This window comes from Pan troglodytes, chromosome 1, assembly GCF_028858775.2.
Source record: "Pan troglodytes isolate AG18354 chromosome 1, NHGRI_mPanTro3-v2.0_pri, whole genome shotgun sequence".
Taxonomy (NCBI): domain Eukaryota; kingdom Metazoa; phylum Chordata; class Mammalia; order Primates; family Hominidae; genus Pan; species Pan troglodytes.
This window is the reverse complement of record NC_072398.2, coordinates 153,371,950-153,396,734: the sequence shown is the minus strand read 5'-3', so window position 1 is coordinate 153,396,734 and position 24,785 is coordinate 153,371,950. Positions and strand designations below refer to the sequence as shown.

The following is a 24,785-nucleotide window of genomic DNA, read 5'->3' as shown; positions in this document are numbered from 1 at the left end:
TCTCTCAAAGAGCTTATGGTCTCTTGTACACATTTACAGGCAATTATAACTACAACACAGCACACAAGGAGCAACTAATAATCAGTCCTGAAGATAAGAAAGATTTATCAGAGAATATGATGTCTAAATTCAGAAAGGCTTTGTAGAAGTAGCACAATAACCAAGAAAACAGGGAAAAGGTAGAGCAGGCAGTTAGGCATATGAGGAGGGCCTAGAATGAGAGAACATAATTAAGGAACTAAGGAAATCAAGATTCAATTGGAATAGAATGTAGAGTGAGAGGCAGACAGTAAAAGACATGTTTAAAAATCATGCAATGATTCATTTTAAAGAGTCGATTTTATTCTAAGACATTTACTCCAGCTACAGTATAAGAGTTCATTGGCAAAGTAAACTAGCACCACAGAAAGCAAATAAGGAAGTATGTTAAGTAATCCAGAAAAGAGATGACAGTGGCCTACATTAGAAAGAAAGAAAGAATGAAAGAATGGAAGGAAGAAAGGAAGGAAACTGAGCTGAATCAGTAAGAACAGTAGGAGAGGAAGGTGTAGTAAACAAGTAGTTGAAGAATACTTTGCTTTTTCTGGATTGGGCAAGTAAAAGACTCCACCAAATTAAGGAAAAAACGTGAATATTCAATGTGAGTATGAAAGAAGCAGTAAGTTCAGTTTCAGACATGTTCCATTGGGTATACTATGGGACATGGAAATGCAGCTATCTACTAAATGGTCTGATACTCAAGAATAATTTAAGCTGGTGATAGGCATTTCAAAATTCATCAGTATATAGATAGTAATTTAAGCCACAGCAGTGAGTGGGAACACCCAGAGAGAGGATGCAAAGGAAGAACAAAGCCAGTAACTAAAGCCTAAGCAGTGCCAAAAATAAGGGCAAGAACACAGAAAGAAGTGAGTCCAAAACCATGTATATAATACACTAATTATAACTACAGAAATCAAAATAAAGTTTTTTTGTAGAAACAAAAGCTTAGCATCATACTGCCAGCGAAAAATAATTGGAAGGCAGTTGTAGAGTTCCTCAAATCTAGCCCAATCACCTTGATTTGGTAAATAATTTAAAAATAAAGTTTAACAATATAGTGAGATTCTAGATCTAAATAATATAAGCATCTTGAAAATAAAAACATTATCTAGTTATAATTAGTGTCTCAAAAAAACACTACTGGCCAGGCACAGTGGCTCGTAACTGTAATCCCAAGACTTTGGGAGGATCACTTGACACCCAAAGCTCGTGACCAGCCTGGGCAACACAGAAGGAGCCTGTCTCTACAAAAAAATTAAATAAAATTAGAAGGCTGAGGCGGGAGGATCACTTGAGCCCAGGAGGATCACTTGAGCCCAGGAGTTCAAGGCTGCAGTGAGCCATGATTGTGTCACTGCACTTGAGCCTGGGTGACAGAGTGAGACCCTCCCTTTAAAAAAAAAATCCAGTGAAGAAAGAGTTTGGGAAAAAATTTAATAAAAATTTAAATTTAAATTTAAGTTAAAAAAAAAAAAAAAAGTCCAGGCATGGTGCCTCACACCTGCAATCCCAGCACTTTGGGAGGAAAAGGTGGGCAGATGGCTTGAGCCCAGGAGTTTGAGACCAGCCTGGGCAACATGACAAAACCCCATCTCTACAAGAAAATATAAAAATTAGCCACATGTGGTGGTACGCACCTGTAGTCCCAGCTACTTGGGAAGCCAAGGCAGGAGGATTTCCTGTGCCCAGGAAATCGAGGCTGCGGTAAGGCATGATCACACCACTATACTCCAGCCTGGGGAACAGAGCAAGACCCTGTCTCGAAAAAATATAAATAACGATAAAATAAAAGAAAAAAGAATATACTTCCAGTTTTTATTGTAATCTTATCTGACATCTTACACTTTTTCAATCTCACATCTCACATGTTAAGACAGTAACATGATCCTTCCCTCCAACTAAAAGTTTAAGCATAATCGTAATTATGTTTTGAGAACCTTTAGTTAAAATATATGAATGCGTTAATAACTGAAGGGTCGGGTGTGCTGGCTTATGCCTGTAATCCCAACACTTTGGGAGGCCAAGGAAAGAGGCCAGGAGTTCAAAACTAGCCTGGGCAACATAGTGAGGCCTTGTCTCCACAAAAAAAAAAAAAAAAAAAAAATTAGCCAGGTGTGGTGGCACACACCTGTAGTCCCAGCTACTCAGGCAGCTGAGGTGGGAGGATTGCTTGAGCTGGAAGGGCTGAGGCTGCAGTGAGCCTAGACTGTGCCACTGCACTACAACCTGGGTGACAGAGTGAGAACCTGTCTCAAAAGAAACAAAACAAACAAAATAAACTAAAAGGAATGATAATGTAAAACAAGTGAAAAATAGCAAAAAAAAAAAAAACCCTAATCAAATTTTTCCAACACAAATGGTAAAAATTAAAGTACAAGGAAAAATAGATTTCTCCAAAATACTTTACATTTAAATTTATTTAAAAAGAAAACCATCTACTAGAAACTGGATTGCAAAAGAACATATTCACCATGGCTTTATTAAAATATTATACAGCAAATCTGGTACAACAAAAATCCTTGAAATATCTATGAAAAATAGCTAACAAATACGTAATTTCTTAGACTCTTAGAATTACCATTTGAAACCTAGTAAAAAAGTTTCATATCTTTTTGTATGTCACCTTCTCTCTTTTACCCATCCTCAAGAACTTTATCTCACCAGTAACCTAATTTTTATTTCTGTTCCAACCTCAGCAATACCTAATCATAACTAAAACAAGTAGGTAGAAGTTACCGTCATTCTTCAATTAAAATTCCTACTGTTACAATTTCTGACTTCAACTTCTTTAAAAAAAGAAGTTGCTGAAACTATTTTTTAAGGTATAAGTAAAAGCTCGCCCACAGTAATCCCCGGATAATCAAACTGCAGGCTTGGGTTTGAGTATCATAGGAAGAAAACATACCCAGTGCATACTAAAATTACATCAGAGACATCCACTTACAGTCATAACAGAGTAACTGACACAGAATGGCCATCCTGCCATCCACAACTACAAAACTGGAGAAAATATACAAATAATAACTATTTCCAAACATTAGACAACAGACAGCATGTAACTGTGATCTGTGAGAGAAAGCAAACAGATGAAATATGCCCTATTATCACCCTCTCTTTCTACTTAGAAGTACTGTCAGTACTATAGAACAGGGAGGTGTGTTGCTGAGCAGAGAGACAGAAAACAGTTTGGGGAAGCTGAAGCGGCTAGAATTTGTGGGACGGAGTATCAAAAAGGAAGAAGCAACACAGAAAGACAAACAATGCTATCTGCATAGAGGTCCTCTTGAGTCTAGCTGAATATAATGCTGCACACACATAAGATGAGACTCCACAAACCAAGCAAAGAACAACTACCAAGGAGCTATATAAAGAACAACTAACAGTGTCCTCATAAGGCTAGAAACATTCATGATTCTATGAACCATAGTAAATTACCTCTTTAAACAAGATATCACTAAGACCATACTATAGAAGGCTAACCGAGATCTAGAGAACAGGCTACTCTGTACTTCCCCTAACAAAGGTAAGCATAAGCCTTAACAGGACCAAGTTTATCCCCAAATTAACTGCCTGTCAGAACAAATGTCAACATTTTTTAAGGAAAGAAAACAAAATCCTGACCCTCAGCAACATATACACAATGTCTATAATCCAATTCCCAAGATTAGTAGACATGTGAAAATTCAATCACAGCACACCACAGAAAATCTTGCCTGAGAGGGTCCTGCACAAATTATTAGTCTCTGGCCACATTCAGATTTTCCCTATGTTAAAATCAGAGAATAAAGAGACAAACAAAAGCAGCTTTCCACAGTAAAAGAAATAAAAGTTAAACAAACAAAAAGATTCCACTGAAAAGTAAGACCAAAAAAAAAAGAGAGAAGTAGATCACAACACAGATCTTCCCATTTATTACTATACATTACAATATCTGATAACATGAAACAACAGAAAAAATAGCATATATGGCATACTCTTCTTACTAATATGTAAAAACACAACATTCCTAAGCCTACTTGTGAAATAATAAAAAGTAAATATATTGGTCTCTACTCCCAATTCTGGGCATAGAGCTCCTAAAACTCTTGTAAATAGGGATGCTAGAAAAATCTTTGTTCCTAATAGTTGGTCTTTGATCCCAGTTCCTGACACAGAGCTCCTATGACCTCTACAATTTCCTGAGTGACAGGAGTGCCTGACACAGAGTTCCTGAATCCCTTAGAATTTCCTGGATGATAGGAGACCCTTTTGTTCTAATAAAGTCACTCTGGGTGGAGTCCTGGGTGGAGGATGGTCATTACAAAGAGCAAGCCATCATTACAACTTACAAGCCCCAACCCTTGTGTGCTCTGGGGAGGTTAGAAGAGCTGGAGATTGAGTTAATAATCATGCATGCCTGAGAAATGAAGCTCCATTTTGAAAAACCCCTAAAAGACAAAGTTTAGAGAGCTACTAGAATGGTGAACACATCTACGAGCTATGAGGGTTGCTGACCCAAACTCCACAGGAAAAAATGCTTCTGTGCCTGGGACCCTTCCAGACCTTGCCGTACATATCTCTTCATCTGACTCTTCATTTGGATCCTTCGAAATATCCTTTGTAATTAATCAGCCGTAATAAGTAAATTGTTTTCCTGAGGTCTGTGAGCCACTCTAGCAAATTATCAAATCTGAGGAGGGGGTGGTGGGACCCTCCAATTTGTAGCCAAGTCAGACCGAAACTGTGGGTAACCTGAGGACCTACCATTTGTGATTGGCTTCTGAAGTGGGAGGCAGTCTTGTAGGATGGAGAGCTTAACCTGTGGGGTCTGCACTAACTCCAGTTAGTGTCAGAATATTGAATGGAATCATAGGACATTCAACTGAGTCAGAGAATTGGTCAGTGGGAAAAACCACCACAAATCTGGTCACAGAAGTGTTGAGTGTGAGTAGAGAGAAAAACAGTTGAGGTTTCCTATAGATCTGGTGTCAGAAGTGAAGTACTGAGACAGAGTGAGTATAGAAGGAAAAAAGTTGGGTTTTCTGTACACTTCCATAAAAAATTACCAAAATTAAGTTTCTGCAACTAAAAGCTAAGCTTCAATTAGTGTCAAAATTGTAGATAAGTAATTGTTTTAGATGGGGTTTATTGCTAAGTGAGTCTTTCTTACCATATATGAGGAGATAATTATTGTTTCTCTGTTCAGAATTTAGATCTGGTAACTTACATGAAACACAGCCCCTAAACCGGAAAGCATACAAACAAGAAAACACAATCAAACATCCCACACACTAACACATATTCATTCAAAGATAAACTCCTCAATGTATCAATCACTAAAGAATCATGAGACATAATTCTGACAAGTGTTATTCTGATATCCAATTTCAGAGAAAACTAAAAGCAGTCAATTAGAAGGAAAGTCTTAGTTACTAAAGGAAGGTGACTCATGAAAGCCAACAAAAATGAAGAAAACAATAAAAAAGTCACAGAACTTAGAACACAGAAAAGAAACAGATTATAAGAACATAAAAAACCAAGTAGCCCAAAATCATTTACCACAGGAAAAAAACAGACCTATTCTGGCAATGATGCCAGAAAAGTATTACTTCATAACCTCTGTCAAAAAGATGAACCTAAATCAAAAAGAAAAGGTTAAGCCAGGCATGGTGGCTCACACCTGTAATCCCAGCACTTTGGGAGGCTGAGGGGGGCGGATCACTTGAGGTCAGGAGTTCGAGACCAGCCTGGTCAACATGGTGAAACTCTGTCTCTACTAAAAAAAAAAAAATACAAAAACTAGCCGGGTGTGGTGGCACGTCTGTAATCCCAGCTACTCAGGAGGCTGAGGCAGGAGAATCACTTGAACCTGGGAGGCAGAGGTTGCAGTGAGCTGAGATGGCACCACTGCACTCCAGCCTGGGTGACAGAGGGAGACCCTGTCTCAAAAAAAAAAAAGAAAAAAAAGAAAAGGTTAAATTATACTTGGGTACAAATATACTTGGATTACAGCAGAGAATCACTTTTAGATACCATCTACAGTAGTTGAAACAAAACAAGTTGGTATTCAAAGGAAAAAGCGAAAAATTCACGTAATGTTTTGGTTAGTCAACAGCTTACTCTACTTACAAGCAAAAATTACATATTTTAGAGCAGCAGTCCCCAACCTTTTTGGCACTGGGAACTGGTTTCATGAAGGACAATTTTTTCCACAGACTGGGTGATGGGGTTGTTTCAGGATGATTCAAGCACATTACATTTACTGTGCACTTTATTTCTATTATTCTTATTATTCCATTGTAATATCTAATGAAATAATTATACAACTCACCATAATGTAGAATCAGTGGGAGCCCTAAGCTTGTTTTCCTGCAACTAGACGATCTCATCTGGGGGTGACAGGAGACAGTGACAGATCATCAGGCATTAGATTCTCATAAGGAGCGTGCAACCTAGATCCCTCACATGCATGGTTCATAATAGAGTTCGTGCTCCTATGAGAATCTAATTTCACTGTTGATCTGACAGGAGGTGCACCTCAGGGAGGAGCAGCTGTAAATACAGATGCAGCTTTGCTTGCTTGTCCGCTGTTCACCTCCTGGTGTGCAGCCCAGTTCCTAACAGGCCATGGACTGGTTGGGGACCCCTGTTTTAGAAAGCTACCTCTCTCTTCCCATTAATCTTTGTGCCAGACCAGAGGGGTAAATCCGGCTATTATTCTACAGCCTTTTCTGGTGAGTTGACAAGGTACACCAAGCATGAGTTTTCCTTAGTAATCTTTGACTTTAATACACCTACCGCATTCTAAAATACCCCAGAGTATTCTTTTCAAATTATTCAAATCCTCTATTTGAAATCAAGCTACAGCCATAGTTTTATTTCACCAGTTTATTCTTCACAAATAAGACGTTCTTTAAAATAATGAACATGAAAGTATTTCATTCAATAAATAAAGCAAAGTACTTACCTATAATGCTGATTCTGTAACAAATAAAAATCAGATAATCATGACTACAATTACAGAACTTAACCTCAGGGTAAAGAATTCCTGACAACTGAGTCCCCAAGATCTGCTCCATGAGGGTTCTCAACATAGAAACCCAAAAGTCCATGAAGTAAGTCCTCACTGGATGAGATAACCAAGTATAGTTCAAACTAGTAATTAAAAGATAGAAGTTTGATCCTATTTAGTAATTCATTATATTACTTAAAATTAATAATCTAAAATTCTTAATTACGAGTTAGGAAATGGGGACTGTATAACGGTGCCTATCCTGTCTACTTTCAAACTGTCATGATAGTCAAATGAGAAACTAATGAAATTGCTTTGTAAACTACGAAGCACAATACAGATGTAAAATTATCTTATTCAGGGCAGGATGACTCCTCTAGTGATTTTTAAGCAAGATCCTGGAGTTTTTCTGGCCCCTTGAAAGAAATTACTTTGACCGACAGTAAAAGTAGACTCTCAATAAGTAAATCTCCAAGAACTGATTAAGATTTTCTCTATGCAGCTTCCAAAATTGATGAAAATATCAAATGTTTGTTTAATCAACTATGAAATAAGCATGGTGCAATAGGACATATTATAATTATTTACTATCATTAACGTTTTCCAAAAACCAAGTTTAACACAATTCTTAGAAACTCTTAAACGTGACTTGAAAATAATATTCTCACCTGCAGAGTACCTGAGCAACACTCTTAGATGAGCAAGAACTATCTTACAAGTTCATTATCTAGAAACTTAAGAACTGATATAAATGTTAGCAATCTGTTATCAATGAGTTAATCTTTGTAAGATCTCAAGAATCTAGAATCCCTAAATTTGACTTTTCACCCCCTTATCTGTTCATGAAATGTTATAATACCGAAGATCCTCAAATGAAGATACCCAAGGTCTTTCAAACACAAATTTATTTAAGTAATGTTGCACAATGATAATTCAGAGGCAGCTGACCAAAGCACATTTTCATTTAGAAGTTTATTTTCCAGTGATTACGTTTTGAATTGGAAGAAAAGCTCTGAACATTAAAACCTAAGACCTAAAATCTTCCACACTTGTGCTTCCTAGAGCCAGACCTTCAAAATTTAGAGATCTGTTTCAGTGCTCCTGATTCAAAAATTAGCAAGAGCTCAATTCCGAAACAGAAAAGGCAATCACAGTTAAGTAAATAATCTCATTCAGTGAGGCTATTTAAGCCTAAAAAGAAATCATTAGGTACTGTATTATCTAACACTTTAACAGATTCTATCAACCCTGAAGATCAAAGAGCCTTCAGATAAAGAATATTTATTTTGATCCTCCACCCCTAATCTTTCAGAAGGCATGTCTAATAAAATAATCCACAGATGGAATCTTGCCAGAGAAAAAGATATTCTCTGGTCCCTTTCTCACAGTGGAGTTCTCCATTTGGAAAAATAAATATATAAAAGCACACTGTGGATTTATGCGCTAGAGAAGAGGGACGGCATCTAGAGAGGCATCAAGCTAGTACCCAGAACATCCACAGATTTGTTTCCCTGGTCTAATGCCTAATTTACTATAAATCACATCTAAGACTAGGATTCTACACAATACTTTTGCAAACATTTACAAGTGATCAGATGACCTTATATGGGATATCTTTGCACACAAGACAGATAAACTATAAGCTGAACACTAGGATAGAAGGCTGTTGATCACTGTTAGGTTAGAGGAAAAGTTTCAACTAGAATAACACAGAGTTATGTCCTCCTGGCTCTAGACAAAGAATTATGCCATGCTCAGTATCTTCTATTAACAACTTACTTTTAAAACTGGCTATCAAGAAGTATTCATTCCCTACTGGTAGACATATTCATATTTAGGCTGGGCAATGCTCAACCTCGGTTTCAAAAAGCAATTACCTGGAGAACGTTTCTAGCACAGGGAGAATAAGGAAGAGAAGTAACATTTGACAAGGTATGTACATATGTGTGTACAGGAGGAGAATAAACCATCTCCTTCAAGTGCCTTTTTTTAAAACCCAAGTGCTTTTTAACATCATTTTCAAACTGCCAGAAATTTACTTGAGACTTGAAAGCACTAGACAGGTGTCATGATGCTACTTTTAGCAATGGCAACTTGGATTAAAAAGAGCCAACATTATATCCAACCATCTCTTGGCTCTAGACAATGAAGGTATGGGGGAGGAAAGAGACTACTGAAAGAGATTAGATCTGACATGATCAAACACCCTCTCCCAATTTTCCTTAAATTAGCTCTGAGATGCTAATCATGATACTCCATCTCATTTCTGATTTGCTTCCTTTGAAAAAAAAGAAAAAAGAGAAAAGTCTCAAAAGTGCGATCCTAGCCAGGTACAGTGGTTCATGCCTGTAATCCCAGCACTTTGGGAGGCCAAGGCGGGCAGATCGCTTGAGCCCAGGAGTTCAAGATCAGCCTGGACAACATGGCGAACCCCTGTCTCAACTAAAATTACAAAAAATTAGACAGGTGTGATGGCGTGCACCTGTAGTCCCAGCAGCAACTTGGGAGGCTGAGGTGGGAGGATAACCTAAGCCTGGGAGGTAGGTCAAAGCTGCGGTGAGCCATGACTGTGCCACTGCACTCCAACCCGGGTGGCAGAGTGAGACTCTGTCTCCAAAACAAAAAACAAAGAAAAAAAAAAGTGCTGTCCTTCAAAAGATCTGGAGCAAGGCAAAAAGGCAAGAATCAGTAATTTTTTCCCCAATGTCACCCAATGAGGCATTAATTTGAAAACACTGTTCTAACAAAGCAACTAGCATCCAAATTCCAAAGGAGTCTCTATATCTTAAGGAACGCATGAAAAATAAACATATAAAAGCACACTATATAAAATGTATAAAAGCACCAATTAAGCTGTATTGTTCTCATCCTCAAAGGGTTATGAATGTGGAATATCAATGTTATGACTGTATCTTTAGATAACTGTTTTATGTGAACATCATCCTTCAGAATTATTATCAGGCAATCTCTTACAAAAAGTAATACTGTAGTGAATTACTAGAAAAAAAATTTCCACAATCAATAACGAGTCAAGACTAAAACAATAAAAAGCAAAGAACAGAACTAACATATATCATTTTATAAAAATTCACATTTCTTTAGTTTTTGGCATTTTCCTAAGACATATGCTCTCCTTCCCTGCACTGCAGATAAACAGGTCTACTTTTAAAAGCTGATACTAGGCCAGGTGCAGTGGCTCATGCCTATACTCAATACTTTGGGAGGCTGAGGTGGGAGGATCAATCGAGCCCAGGAGATTAAGACGAGCCTGGGCACCATGGTGAAAACCTGCCTCTACAAAATACAAAAAAATATTAGCCAGGAGTGGTGGCATGTGCCTGTAGTCCCAGCTACTTGGGAGGCTGAGATGGGAGGATTGCTTGAGCCCAGGGAAGTCAAGGTTGCAGTGAGCCATGATTGCACCTGTGTACTCAAGCCTGGGCAACAGAGTGAGATGCTGTCTCAAAAAACGAAAAACAAAAACAAACAAACAAACAAAAAAACTGACAGTATATATGAACAGCAGAACTCAACTTATTTCTAATACAAAAAAAACTTCATTTATGAGTTGTTTTGCTATCTAAAACTGGACTTCAAATATTCCAAATACTCGAGACTCCTAACATTTTCACAAAATTGTAAAATGCTCAGATGACATGAACTATCAAATACAATATTAAGATAGTGTTTCAAAAGAAAGCAGAAGAAAACTTTTCAGAAGAGAGGCCTATGCTGAAAGACCACTGTATTACCATATACAAATCTACACTATCTACAATGCATGGCAAAAAAAATATTATGTCCCACAACCAGGATTTGATACTTTGATCTGACACATACCAGGGTCTGGCAATTGTCACAACAAAACCACTAGAAATGTTCCTCAAATCAAAGTATTTATGTACAGTCTATATAATCTGATTGTGATATTAATTCAAAAGCCTACCCTGTAGCAATAAAGGTAATTAACTTATTACATAAGTCTGTCTTTTATTGTTGCTAATCATGATATTTATGATGAGCACTGTGTGTTCTAGTTCCTTTCAGGATTATCTAGACATAGTAAGCTCCAAATCTTTTGTGTTATGGCCCTGAATACTTTATAGGAAATCTAAGCAAGTAATATTGTGAAAAATTTGGATACAGAATTCTTTATTTACAACAGTGACTTAGCAAAGGTTGAGAGCTGATAATATTTTAAGATACAGTCTTCCTTTATATCTAGTATCAGGAAAAGCTATGTCAAATGTTTTATGTAAACTATCCAGTAGACTAACCCTTGCTAATATGCTAATTACAATATACTGTCATAGTGTTAATAGTAATATCCACTTCTCTAAGTCAAAGTCAAAGATGATGCATAAAGCACATTTTTTAATAAAAGATTTTAATTGGGAATTAAATGTAAGTAAGATAAAAGTAGATGTCAAGCCTGCCAGACTTCACATATCTGGATGATGTCTAAGCACTCATTAATTGTCCTGTGCTATCTAGAACTATAAATCAAAGCATACTGTGGTAACTCAATGTGTTTCCATTGTATAAATTAACTAAAAATGATATAAAACATATTAAAAAAACAAAAACACTACCAACCATGTCTTTTCTAATTGAGACATGAAATATCAGAACTGGAAAGACCATGTTGTTATAGAACACACGTGGAAAGTTGAGTTTAAGTCTTTTTTTGGAGTTTTTCTAAGAGTTGAGAAAATCATATTGAACCTAAAATTTTAGTGAAAACATTAATTTTGGCTGTAATAAAAACACTATGAATAGATACTGAAAAACTTGGGGAATAATAAACAAAGCAGAATTCATGGTTACCATATTTACACATACTCTTTGTTGTGTTTCAGTGCCACATGATCTGATTCAAAGTAATAAACATCAGGATCATCATCTTCCTCTTCTGTAATGTGCTGACTGGCACTCTCTTTGGCAGATGGCAAATGTCCAATATTGAGTCTTGCCTCTGAGGGTGGTTTACTTACTCCTTCACTTCCATTATTTTGAGAGTCACAACATATCCCTTTTTCATTTTGAGAAATTTCACCAGGATTTGTAGGAGATTGACTTACATTATCACTAACAGTTGCATTTGTTTCATTAGGACTAAGATTATTCTCCTCAAATTGTCCATTTTCTCTGTAAGGAGAACTGTTTTTAGTGGGACTACCTCTGGTAGGGGCTGCCCTTCGTGGTGAGGTTCTCAGAGTATAACGATGTTCTTGAGGTTCTGATAAAGACATCATTTGAGCTGAAACACAGTCTAGAACAGGAGATGGTTCAGGTTCTCCAGAGGCTGGCATACTCTCAAGACTTGTGTCCAGGTCGTTATTGGTGTTTTCTTTACACTGCTCTTTTGAGGCACTGCTATCTCCCACCACATCTACTTCCTCCTCAGAATCCCTTAAAGATGACTGAGTTTCAGAAAAGGGCCCTGTAGCTGGCTCAGTAGTCAGCTGATTAACATGTTCCACAGGCAAGCAGGCAGTTACTATTTTGTGGTCCTCCAACTTGACCTGCACTTGTGAATTTGTGCAAGGCACGTTATGGTCTATATAACTGTCCTCCTTCCTACTATCAAGGAACATTGAAGTTTGGGTATCCGTATCCCCATTTTCAGCTACTGATTTTTCCTGTAACACATAGGAACCAATGCTATTTTGTTTAGTGTTCCCATCAGGCTGACAGTCATCACAGTTTATAACAGCTGAATCACTGTCATCAACACCATTGACAGCCAAATAGCCTGTGATTTCTTCAACTACTGCAGAATTAAGTGGCCCTTCCTCACTGACATTCACCTTTTTAATTTCCCTTTTCTCACAATCATCCAGTATAAGACATCGACAAGCTCGTTTAGTCCCTTGAAAATCTGCATCATTGTCCACTACTGTACTCCTCTGTTCTACTGACTCCTTGTCTGATTTTATAGGAGAATCTTCTTCTGAACTGTTTGGTGCTTCAGATCTAAGACAACGCTTAATTCTTTTTAAAACTGGTGAAACAGGTTCTGTTTGCCTTCTCTCACAATTTTCTATAGCCTGCCTTTCTATGTTATCCTTTTCTGAAGAAGAAAGTCCTCTTTTCCTAGGGCTTACCCATGATTCTCGGGTACTCTGCTGTTTTAAATCAGTGGTTCTCCCATTATTATTTCCTTTCTGAATTGGCACAGGCTCTGGTCTCTTCTTTGGTGATCTTGATCGTACTTGAGAATTAGAAGAGATTTCTTCAGGATGCGCAATGCTACGATTCCTTAAAGTTCTACCACAAAAAGATTCATCCAAGCCGTTTAACCCCACTGTTGATCTTGTAACACGAGTAGATCGGGAAGCAGCCATACTATGGCAAGTCCCTACAATACGGTCATCATGATCCACTCATTGGGAAACCTTCAAAAATGTAAACAAAATAATGAGAAAAAGGTAATAGTTAATATACCTAGAACGAAAGTATAAAGCTATAACTTTTTAATCCAAGTATACTTGGACATTATAGTCTATAACTATCTATATAACTGCCAATATTAAATTATGTGATAAAAATTCTTTAACGTTTCCAATAATGATATAAATTATAGCTAACAAGCATACAGTACTTAATATGTTCCATGAGTCTTTCTATATGCCTTACATACATTAACTCACTTAAGTCTCACAACAACTCAGATAGGTGCTACTATCATCCCTACTTCACGAATGAGATTAAAGCACACTCTGAATATTCTATCCAAGGTCACAACTCTAGTAAGTAGCAAGGCAGGGCTCTAGAGACCATAACTGCCTCACTGTGTATCTGCCTCTCAGGCATAAAACACCCAGAAGAGATCTATCCTAAAGATGTGATTTCATTTTGGTCATTAAAATAATAATCTTCGGCCGGGCGCAGTGGCTCACACCTGTAATCTTAGCACTTTGGGAGGCTGAGGCGGGAGGATCATGAGGTCAGGAGTTCAAGACCAGCCTGACCAACATGGTGAAACGTTGTCTCTACTAAAAATACAAAAATTAGCCAGGTGTGGTGGCACAAGCCTGTAATCCCAGATACTCAGGAGGCTGAGGCAGGAAAATTACTTGAACCCAGGAGGCAGAGGTTGCAGTGAGCCGAGATCATGCCACTGCACTCCAGCTTGGGCGACAGAGTGAGACTCTGTCTCAAAAAAATCAATCAATCAATAAATAAAATAATAATCTTGAACTTATATAGCAGCTATCTTTCAAAAAACTATTCCAATCATTTCTCCTGTTCTTTCAAAATGTTTCTGGTATACAGAAAGGCAGGCTCTTTTCTTTTTAATTTACTTTTGCTAAAATGAGTTTCAGATCAAATCCCTTAATAACTAATAATCTGGCATCCAAAAATTTTTTATTGCAGTATAATTTTTCATAACTAAATAGACAAAAATCACAATGCTAGCTTGCATTGGCTAAGAACAAAACAAAGCAAACCCAAGCCTTCCTAGTCTCTAGAAATAAAGCCATAAATTAGCAAGTGAAAGGGAGTGTTCCAAAGACCAGAAAAGAAAATGGGGAAGAAGCCTCTGAAGCAAATACTTACATTTAAGAAATCAAGACTACTCCTATAATCCCAGCCTTTCCTTCTTTGAACTCCTGTGTATAGCATATGCCAGTGCCAGTTTTAATGTGTGGTTTGGGAGATGAACAGGTATTCTGGTGTGGATGCTTGAGGTTTATATGACAGAAATGTAAGGGATATAGAAAAATGCCTTGATTGATCCATTTGGGTAAACTAGTGATTTGGTGATATTTTCCAGAGGCTCTCCCATCAAGCAGAATAAAGGAGCTGTTAATATTTGAAGTCTCTATTCCCCCACTCCTCTTCTGTTTAGTTTTCACAAGGTACCCTGTCATTTTATTTCCTAACTTTGAATGAGATGCAGGATGATTAGTTAGAGAAAGAGGCCAGTGGTGGCAATAGTGCAAAGTTTCACAGTCCCTTCCTCCTGCCTTTGGTCATCAACAGTCTCCCTTCTCATGTAAACCTCCAAATGCCATTCTGACTCCTACCCCTAAAAATCAAACACAATTTCTCCTTGCTTCAACTAGAACTATCTAACAGTGGAAAGTTTGGAAGAATTATAGAAGACACAGCAACATGCTACCACATATAAAAAAGAAACACTACAGGAAATAATCTCCCTGTTCCTGCCCGCTGACAAGTGAATTAAGTGAGAAAGTACCCTGTAAAATATTTAAGTTGGCTGAGTTTAGTGTTGTCTCAAAGTATGGCATACTTTTAAATTTTTAATTAACAATTTTTTAAAATCTTATAAGAATCACAAAACTAGCCCTGGAATTAAAGCACGGTTATTTGTTCTACAGAATTTCATAGCAACCAAGTGAACAATAAGTACAAGACACTAATCAGAACTTAGAAACACATTTCTTACAGTAGTAAACTTTCATTGTTTGGGGGATTCATTAAAAGAACAGCTGACATTTAATTCTCGTTTGCTAATATATTATCATGAAGATTACAATCTGTTTCTTTCATGGGTAACAAACACTGAGTGTCCCATAATTTTCCACTTTTAATTGTAAAACATTTAAGTTAAACTTCAAATGATGTTTTAAAAGAACACAAACTGGCCAGGGGCAGTGGCTCATGCCTGTAATCCCGGTACTTTGGGAGGCCAAGGCAGACGGATTACTTGAGGTCAGGAGTTCGTGACCAGCCTGGCCAACATGGTGAAACCCCGTCTCTACTAAAAATACAAAAACTAGTAGGGCATGGTGGCACATGCCTGTAATCCCAGCTACTTGGGAGGCTGAGGCAGGAGAATCGCTTGAACCCAGGAGGCAAAGGTTGCAGTGAGCCGAGATCGCGCCACTGCACTCTAGCCTGGGCAACAGAGCGAGACTCTGTCTCAAAAAAAAATAAAAAGAAAAGAACATAAACTGAAATGCATGAAAAGCAACTTATTTGTTTCATGTATCCAAATCTGGCACTCTAAAGGGTTAAGATTACTTATTTTTAAATATTAAATATGTATGTAAATGCACAAAAAAAGCATAAGGCTAAGTTAAATTTAATAACTAAAATGCCTACAAAATCTAATACATATTATCTTTAATGTAAATTCAACTATACTCATAATTTATGGTTCAAAAATAATACTGACAATAGAAATACTTTATAAACACACAAAAGAATCTGTTAGTCTTTACTTTTTAAAATGCAATCCCAATTAAGGGCATACAAACCTCTTAAATTATTCCAATAATAAGACTTCCTTAACCTTTTCTTTCCACACCAATCTGAATGGGAGCAAAATTTGCCAGGCAGTACAAACTTCTCAAAGAGAGACTATTTTGGATGAAATGAACCTATTATTAGTAGTACTAAAAACCTTTTTTTTATACATATATTCTTTACTATAAAATATCACCTATAAGCTGATCATGGTGGCTCAGGCCTGTAATCCCAGGACTTTGGGAAACCGAGGTAGGTGGATCACTTGAGCCCAGGAATTCGAGACCAAACTGGGCAACATGGCGAAACCCTGTCTCTACTAAAAATACAAAAAATTTATCCAGGTGTAGTGACGCCTGCCTGTAGTCCCAGGTACTAGGGAGGCTGAGTGGGAGGATCACTTGAGCCTGGGAAGTCAAGGGTGTAGTGACTTCTGTACCCTAAAAATGCTTTTATTTCACTCAATAACTAGAACAAAACCCTAGTTCTAGGATTGTCAAATTCTGTGCTATTGGGCTGTATTGAAAGAGAACTTGTTTTATAACAAGGATCCTTGTGGTACCTCAGGCTCTTGCAACTCAATCACGGGCATCTCCTGGAAGCTTGTTAGAAATGCAGAATATGAGGCTCCGCCCCAGACCTACCAGCGAATTAGGCTCCTAGGTGATTCATGTATGTATTAGGGTTTGAGAAGCACTGCCTTAGGCTAGTGAACCCAGACAGAATTCTAATAAGATAATAGTCATCAAGTTTCAAACTAAATTAGAACTATTTATAAAATACCCTTTAATTTCTTACTGGATCCTAATAATAAAAAAAATTTATAAATAAGACCAAGGAAGCACCAAATGGAAGACTATAAAAAAATCTTACCTGAAATTAACGTGATGTGCACTTGAGGTAATAAACTGGTTAAAATTATTAAGATCAGAGTTAAACAAAATTTTGCTAATCTTCCCTCTGATCATTTTTTTCTGTTCTAACCTTTTTCTTCATATCTTTTCTATTTTGGATAGGCATATATAAAGGTACACACTTTCTATAATTATCTAATAAACTGAGTGCAAAATTCAGTTAATAAAAAGGGACCAAAAATGTCTAGATTAGCCAGGTGCAGGGGCAGGGAAGTGGGGGCACCTACAGTCACAGATACTCAGGAGGCTGAGGCAAGAGGATCACTTGAGCCCAGGAGTTTGAGAACTGCCTGGACAATGGTGAGACCCTTTCTGTTAGAAAATAAAAAATAAAAATCTGTAGTATCTCAACCAAGTCTCAACATTGTTTTGCCAAGCTTAGCAAAATATTATAGACTAAAGCAGTTGTTTTCCTCATTTTAGCTGCATCGCAAAATGTTTCTTAAGAATACAATAAAGAAGCTTAGAGTACAAAATTATATTTCTGCCAAATATTGTTAAGGAATAAAAATGAATTTATTTACAAATTATCTCAGGAAATAACCCTGTTGGCTAACAAAATAAGAGGTATATGGTAAAAACCTTAGCCAGCATCCATCTGAAATTAGAAATGCAATCAATCTAGTTTTAGAAATAAGGGAAGCCATTAATTAACATATTCATATGGGCAAAACGCAATCTAACTAACAACTACACTGGAGTTTTTCCTATATGTTATCTACCAAATAATGAATGGTCGCACTTTCTAGAATTCAGAGAAAAAAGAGTGTGGTCAGTAACTAGAATTAACCAGACTCCCTCCTTCTCTTCCCCACCTTCATAAATTCTCATCCTCTTGGAGGCCATATCTGAGAAGGACTAGTCAACCGAATTTCAACTTGTCCATTCATATTAAGCCCTCAATCCTACCTATAATTTCACATATCCTACCCACATATTTGCTGCTGAATTGCCCTCTCATAAATTTGAATCTACTGTTACCCAAATATAACTATAGGATTCTGAAAAACACTCTTTGAAGCATTATCAGCTACATTTCAGGTCATAAATTTCCAGCTCCTATGATCATACCTGTAGAACTGTATGAATAAGAACTAAAACAGATAATAATTATAAACAAAAAAGGCCCACCTAATGACACACTTCTCCAGCTATTTACTTAAGAGAAAGAAATTTCAAAAAGATATTTCAAAGACCTTGCCTATAAGCTTTTGTTCCTACTATAATCACCAAAGTGGTACAGTTTATTTTGGGAATTGAGCAGCTGGCAATCTTCCATCACACCAATGGTCCAGCTGATATTTATTATCATAATATTTAGTTTTATTAAGTGAAAAATTTTTAGTAAACTGGTCATGGTACCAGAATATATTCACATAGACAAACCAAAGTAAAAGGAAAAAAGAGCAAATGCAACTGGAAAGTGTAACCAATATGATTCTTTTTCTAGTTGTCTAAACATAAACTATTTAATAACGTTGAGGCCATGTTTGTCATATAATTATTTTAAGACAATACCTCAGCAGTGCAATTACCACCATATCTATAATGTTAAAAGTAGAAGAGTAAAACCTGGCTGGTAACCCACCCATGCAATTCAACTTAAGGTTCTTAAATAGTCACCTCTTTGAAGTCTGGGAACTCTATTATGCATTGTTTTACATAAAGAGACTTCTTATTTCTTTCCCATTAAGAGAAACTGATATATGACAGATGGTCAGTAGGTAGGTAGGTAGGTAGGTAGGCAGGCAGGCAGATAAGCGGACAGTCAGACAGACAGACAGACAGATAGACAAAAGTAAATGAAAACACACTTTAAAAGACAATCAGGAAAAGGAAGTCAAGGAATTTCACAATGCCTCCTGAGTAAAAAATTCCAACATAATCAGTCACTTCATTTATACCTCATTGAAAAAAAAAGGGAGGGAAATATTTCATTCCTAACCCATTCCCTGCAGCTCCATACTCCTATAAATAGCCAGCCAAACTACAAGTTGCCACCCAGAGGATGTATGGAAAAATAACAAGTCTCCCCATCTCAAAAAAAAAAAAAAGAAGAAGTCAAACTATAGTTGTCTTCACTACTGCAAAACTAAATAACTTACCTGTACAACCAAAGATCTATCATTGTGGAAATATAATCTCTTTTCCTTATATCCTGAAGGAGTTGGAGCTATGATCTAGAATGGAGCTTAAGCATCAGGGTTTCAGACTCTCTCAGCTTCAGCCATGAAGAATACTAGAACCTCCTAAATTTCTTTCTTTAAAATAAAATAATGAAAAAAAAGGATTAAAGAAGACGATGAACTTATGCTAATAGATTTACTCCTTCTATAATAAGAAGAAATACAGGTACAGAAACTGTTCATAGTGACATCTTTCATGCTTCTCGGTAACTCTGTAGCCTCAAGAATACTAAGAAACTGAAATAGGATTTTTAGAAATCAACAAAAGCAAACCAAAAAGATACTAAAATATACCAAATCCTTACAACTCAATATTAGTTTGAACTGAGTCAAAATGTGACTTGCTCTTTTCTAGACATTGCTCTAAGGCAGTATTTTTTTTTTTTTTTTTTTGCGGTGATAAAGGTTGCCCTTGATAGCATTTCTCATAACAGAATTTATAATATCATCTCGTACTCTTGTCCTAGAGGACTTCCCAAATTCTCAACATCAAGTATACATAACCATTTAGGTTATGCATAAAAGAATCACACAAATAATCAACCAAATCTTCTATACCTATAGGAAAACCTTGATGCTTATTCAAGTGCTACAAAATTCAATTACAAAAGGATATTTCTATTATTTTTGGCATATGTATTTTTAACAAGAACAAGAACAACAAGGATTTTCCAGTTTTAGTACCCAATTAGCCAGACAATTTAATTAATCTAATTACATTCCATTTCTTAGAACAGTCTGGTTAATTTTTACTATATAATAATTTATTATGATATCCTTTTCAAAGAATGTACAGGCCAGGCGCAGTGGCTCGCACCTGTAATCCCAGCACTTTGGGAGGCCAAGACAGGTGGATCACAAGGTCAGGAGTTCGAGACCAGCCTGGCCAACATGGTGAAACCCCATCTCTACTAAAAATACAAAAAATTAGCTGGGCATGGTGGTGTGCGCCTGTAATCCTAGCTACTCAGGAGGCTGAGGCAGGAGAATCGCTTGAACCTGGGAGGCAGAGGTTGCAGTGAGCCAAGATCACCCCATTGCACTCCAGCCTGGGCAACAAGAGCGAAACTCAGTCTCAAAAAAAAAAAAGAGAGAGAATGTACAATCTGCTAAATGGGTTACTATGAGTGCCCATCTGAAAACAAGGAAGAGGACTAAGAAAACGACCAGCAGATGTTTATGACAGAAACTGTCACTTTATTATAAGCATAAAACTAGATATTATAGTAGTGATACATTTTGGGGAAAGCATTACAACTTAAAGACTGATATAATTACAAAATCTTGTAATTACTAGGCAGACTTACTGCGTAATAAAAATAGGTTACTGCTCTAGTCAGCTAGAAAGGGAATAGGGATAATAATATCTAATATCTATAGATGCCACCTCTCCCAAACATGCCCTGGAAATGCTTTAAAAAGCACAAGGTAGGAAAATTGTCTAATAACCATTTAATACTACAGTACATTAAGAAATGTTCTAAGTTAACATGGGGAGAAGCTCAGTGAAAACATGATCCTACATAAAGTAACCCTTGACTTGAAAACCCACTCTTCTTATAACAGACTCCAAGTGACAACTCCTTTGTACCAAACACTGAAGCCTTTCACAAACATGGCAAAACATTACGTTTTACAGTGTGTGATGGTAGTAGCAATCATCAAAAGCAAAGAACATCTACAACTTAAAGTATATCTCTGAGCATACTGGAATGTGCCCTAGTAGCACTCTATCAAGTTCTAATCAACCACATAACTACTCTATTTGAATAGAGTTCACTATAGGAAGATTATCCACTACGATATTTAGCAGGCAAGAACATCTGCAACTGTTATTTTCACAGAACTGATACTTACAGCTGAGCTCTATCAGCATTAAGATAGACAGGATCCTGCAGTGTTTCTTAAAAGCCTGATACACTGAAAAAGAAACTTCAATTACTTCTAACTAAACCCCACATGGCCTTAATTAAGATTACATTATTTCTTACCTTTTAAAAAGCGTTTCGCCTAGTATTTGATCCCCATGCGTCTGTATTTATCTGTCATCACTGTTAATTGTCCATGTTACACTGAGACTTCAGGTATTATTTATTTATATGGTTGTACTAGAATAACTTGATATCTGTGAAGAGAAACCATAATATAGTCACTATAGATGTGTTACCATTTACAAATTTGTGAATAAAATTGGTAATATTTCCAAACACTTATATAGCACACTTCATTTTCTACTAAACTTCACAAGTAATTCCTTACATTTAGCTGTGAAATATGTGTCTTCAACAAACTAAGATGATTGGCTAACACTTCCAAGTTCTTCTCAGAGAGTACCCACATACAAATATTCTAAATTTAATTCTAAACTTAAACCCTTACAAATTGAAGAGCTCCTCAGGTTCCTTTTCTTACTACCAATATAGACATATGTCATTTTCCTTAAGTCTATAATTACTCTCCATTAATAGAAAAGTACTTTTTTGTGTGTTTTATATTTTAGGGAATAAATCTATAATGCTTAAAAACGAAGTAAAAAAAAGATGACTGTCCTTTAAATGTCACTTTAAACATCTGATATCTTTCTTAAGTAATTTTGGAAGTAAACAGAAAATAAATGTTATTTAAAATAAACTGACATGTAGGTATACAAACATTCCTTAAAGGTAAGCTTCTTAAAAACAGACTTGGTTGATGGTTACAAGTCGGAGAAATAGATCTACACACTTACATTGATAACCAAAAGCACTGTACAGAATTTTAAGTCATTTTAACCAGTTTATCAGTGAAAAAAGAGCTACAAAAGAATGTTCATTCATACATATCAAAGAAAGCAGCGTATGAATGGCATTCCAAAATGTTTCATCATGCTGTACCACTCCACTACACAGTAAAAAGAGTACAAATCTACGTGGAAAATACAGATAACCTAGCGAGGCATGGTGGCTCATGCCTGTAATCTCAGCACTTTGGGAGGCCAAGACAGGAGGATCCCTTGAGCTCAGGCATTTGAGACCAGCCTGGGCAACATAGTGAGCCCTCTTCTCTAAACAAAACAAAACAAAAAAAAAGAAAATTAGCCAGACGTGGTTGTGTGTGTCTGTAGTCCCAAATACTTGGTAGGCTGAGGTGGGAGGATCATCTGAGCCCAGGAAATTGAGGCTGCAGTGAGCCATGATCGTGCCACTGCACTACAGCCCAGGCAACAGAGTAAACCCTATCTCAAAAACAAAATTTTTTTTAATGAAAATGCAGATAACCTTACACATGCTTTCTGGATAAAACTTGTTATTAGGGGTGTCAACCATTCAGATATTCTCAGTGAGAAGTTTCATTAACAATAGAGCGATTAAGAAACATCTATCCTCAAACACAATTCCTTATTCACTTGTTTTCAAACATTAAAACTATATAAGTAACACCATAAAAAAATTAACACTTTGGGATGCCAAGGCAGAAGGATCGCTTGAGCCTAGGAGTTTGAAACCACCCTGGGCAACAAAGTGAGGCCTCATCTGTACAAAAAAATAGAAAAAGGTAGCCACATGTGGTGGTGTGCGCCTGTAATCCCAGCTGCTAGGGAGGATCCTTAGAGGGGCAGTGAGACCTGATTGCATCACTGCGTTCCAGCCTGGGTAACAAAGAAAAAAAAAAAAAAAACTGATCTAAGTATTTTTTAAGTTTAAAAATTGTCATGACCTCTCTTGTAACAAAAAAGCAAGGAAATTAAACTAGCCAAAACTCTTGTAGCCCCTGTATTGTGTTCTTCACCTCATTCAATATACATTTCAAACTTAAGCATTCTGCAGAACTGTTATATGCTTTTTGCAGCAGAAACACTGCTTTGAATTATGACAATACACAGTAATTTTTTCATTTGAATTATTTAACTACAGTTACTTACTTCTAGAAGTTTAAAAAACAGCATTTTGTCTTTTAAAAAGCATACAAAATAGAAAACAAACTATCTAAGTCCTATTCCTAAAGCCATCTTATTTATTCCCTTGGAACAGAGCTTTGCTTGTTTTCATGTACTAATAAAATTCATTCACTATTCAAGCATTCCAAAGCAAACCCAAAACCAATCTTCACTGAAAAGAATTACTTTTCCTACTTCTTGCAGTCTTAACACTGGTACTACTGTGTTAAATAGATCACGTGATCTCAGATTCACAGCACACATGTAATCACTTCAAAAGACTACGTAAATCTCACTAGAAGATACAGCCCTAGTGATATAACCAGGGTATAAGCCACACAACTTACTATTAAAATAAAACAATGAAGTTCAAAGTTAAGCACAATCCCTAAATTCTCAGGCAAATTATTTTTTAGTTTTATAAGAGCTTGGAAAAAATTCAAAAGGAAGGTCATAGAACAGAGTCATATTTATTACCTGATTCTTCACTTGTTGTAAGTGAAAGTATCACATATAGGCACTATACTATGATTTTAAATGATCTTATAAGAAAGAGACATTCAACATCAGTTGTAAAAAGCATAAAGATATGGTCAAAGACAGAAATAACTTTTTTTTTTGAGACGGCGTTTTGCTCTTGTTGCCCAGGCTGGAGTGCAACGGTGCAATCTCGACTCAATGCAACCTCTGCCTCCTGGATTCAAGTGATTCTCCTGCCTCAGCCTCCTGAGTAGCTGGGATTACAGGCGCCTGCCACCACGCCCATTTAATTTTTGTACTTTTAGTAGAGATGGGGTTTTGCCATGTTGGCCAGGCTGGTCTCAAATCCTGACCTCAGGTGATCCACCCACCTTGGCCTCCCAAAGTGCTGGGATTACAGGCATGAGCCACCACGCCCAGCCCAGAAACACCTTTCCTAGACAATTAAGCTTTCACAGCTACTTGCTATAAAGAGCTGAACCAAATTTTCATTTGGTACAATAATCAAAGAAGAGTACATTTTCTGCTCAGAACCACATGTTCAGTGTCTTGGATGCCTTCTATAGATTTTCAAAGATAAGCCTATTTCACAGCCAATAGAAAGACAATAGGAAGAATACAGGATTTGGTGGAAGGAGACAGAAATGTGATTCTCTGTCATCAATAATTATTTCACCACGAGCAAGTCACTTTGCCTATCTGTACTTTATCTATAAAATGAAACACATAATACCTGCCTACTACCTCTCAGGGTTATTGTGAAGTTCGAAAGAGATCACATCTGTGAAGTACTTCAGGTTACTGACTCCCAAATTTTAGTGTGTCTAAGAAATCCCTGGACCCAATCACCTCATAAATTCAGATTCAGACGGCCTGAAGACAAATGCATAAATTTTCATTTTCAATTAAGCACTTCAGGTCATTCCAATGTATGGGCTCCCAGTGATGATCATACTTTGAAAAAACTACATCAGTTTCTTCTAAAACTTTAGTGTTCGGGCTGGGCACAATGGCTCACGCTGGTCATCTCAGCTCTT

General features: G+C 36.8%; 1 protein-coding gene across 20 annotated transcripts in view; it reads right to left on the bottom strand.

Annotated features, from left to right (window-relative positions):
* ZZZ3 (zinc finger ZZ-type containing 3) overlaps positions 1-24,785 on the bottom strand; it is a 118,949-nt gene that overhangs the window by 55,636 nt on the left and 38,528 nt on the right. For 5 of the 20 annotated variants that reach the window (XM_009423715.5, XM_009423735.5, XM_009423741.5 and 2 more), the window contains exons 2-4: positions 21,344-21,477; positions 19,272-19,427; positions 11,876-13,431 (exon numbers count right to left, since the gene is read on the bottom strand). In XM_009423715.5, coding sequence (XP_009421990.1) covers positions 11,876-13,380 — 1,505 coding nt within the window. In that variant the 5' untranslated portion in view covers positions 13,381-13,431; positions 19,272-19,427; positions 21,344-21,477. Of the gene's footprint in view, positions 1-11,875; positions 13,432-19,271; positions 19,428-21,209; positions 21,273-21,343; positions 21,478-24,785 lie in introns of all 20 variants that reach the window. The other 15 variants (XM_001168851.8, XM_063817111.1, XM_063817100.1 and 12 more) reach the window with 4 other exon arrangements.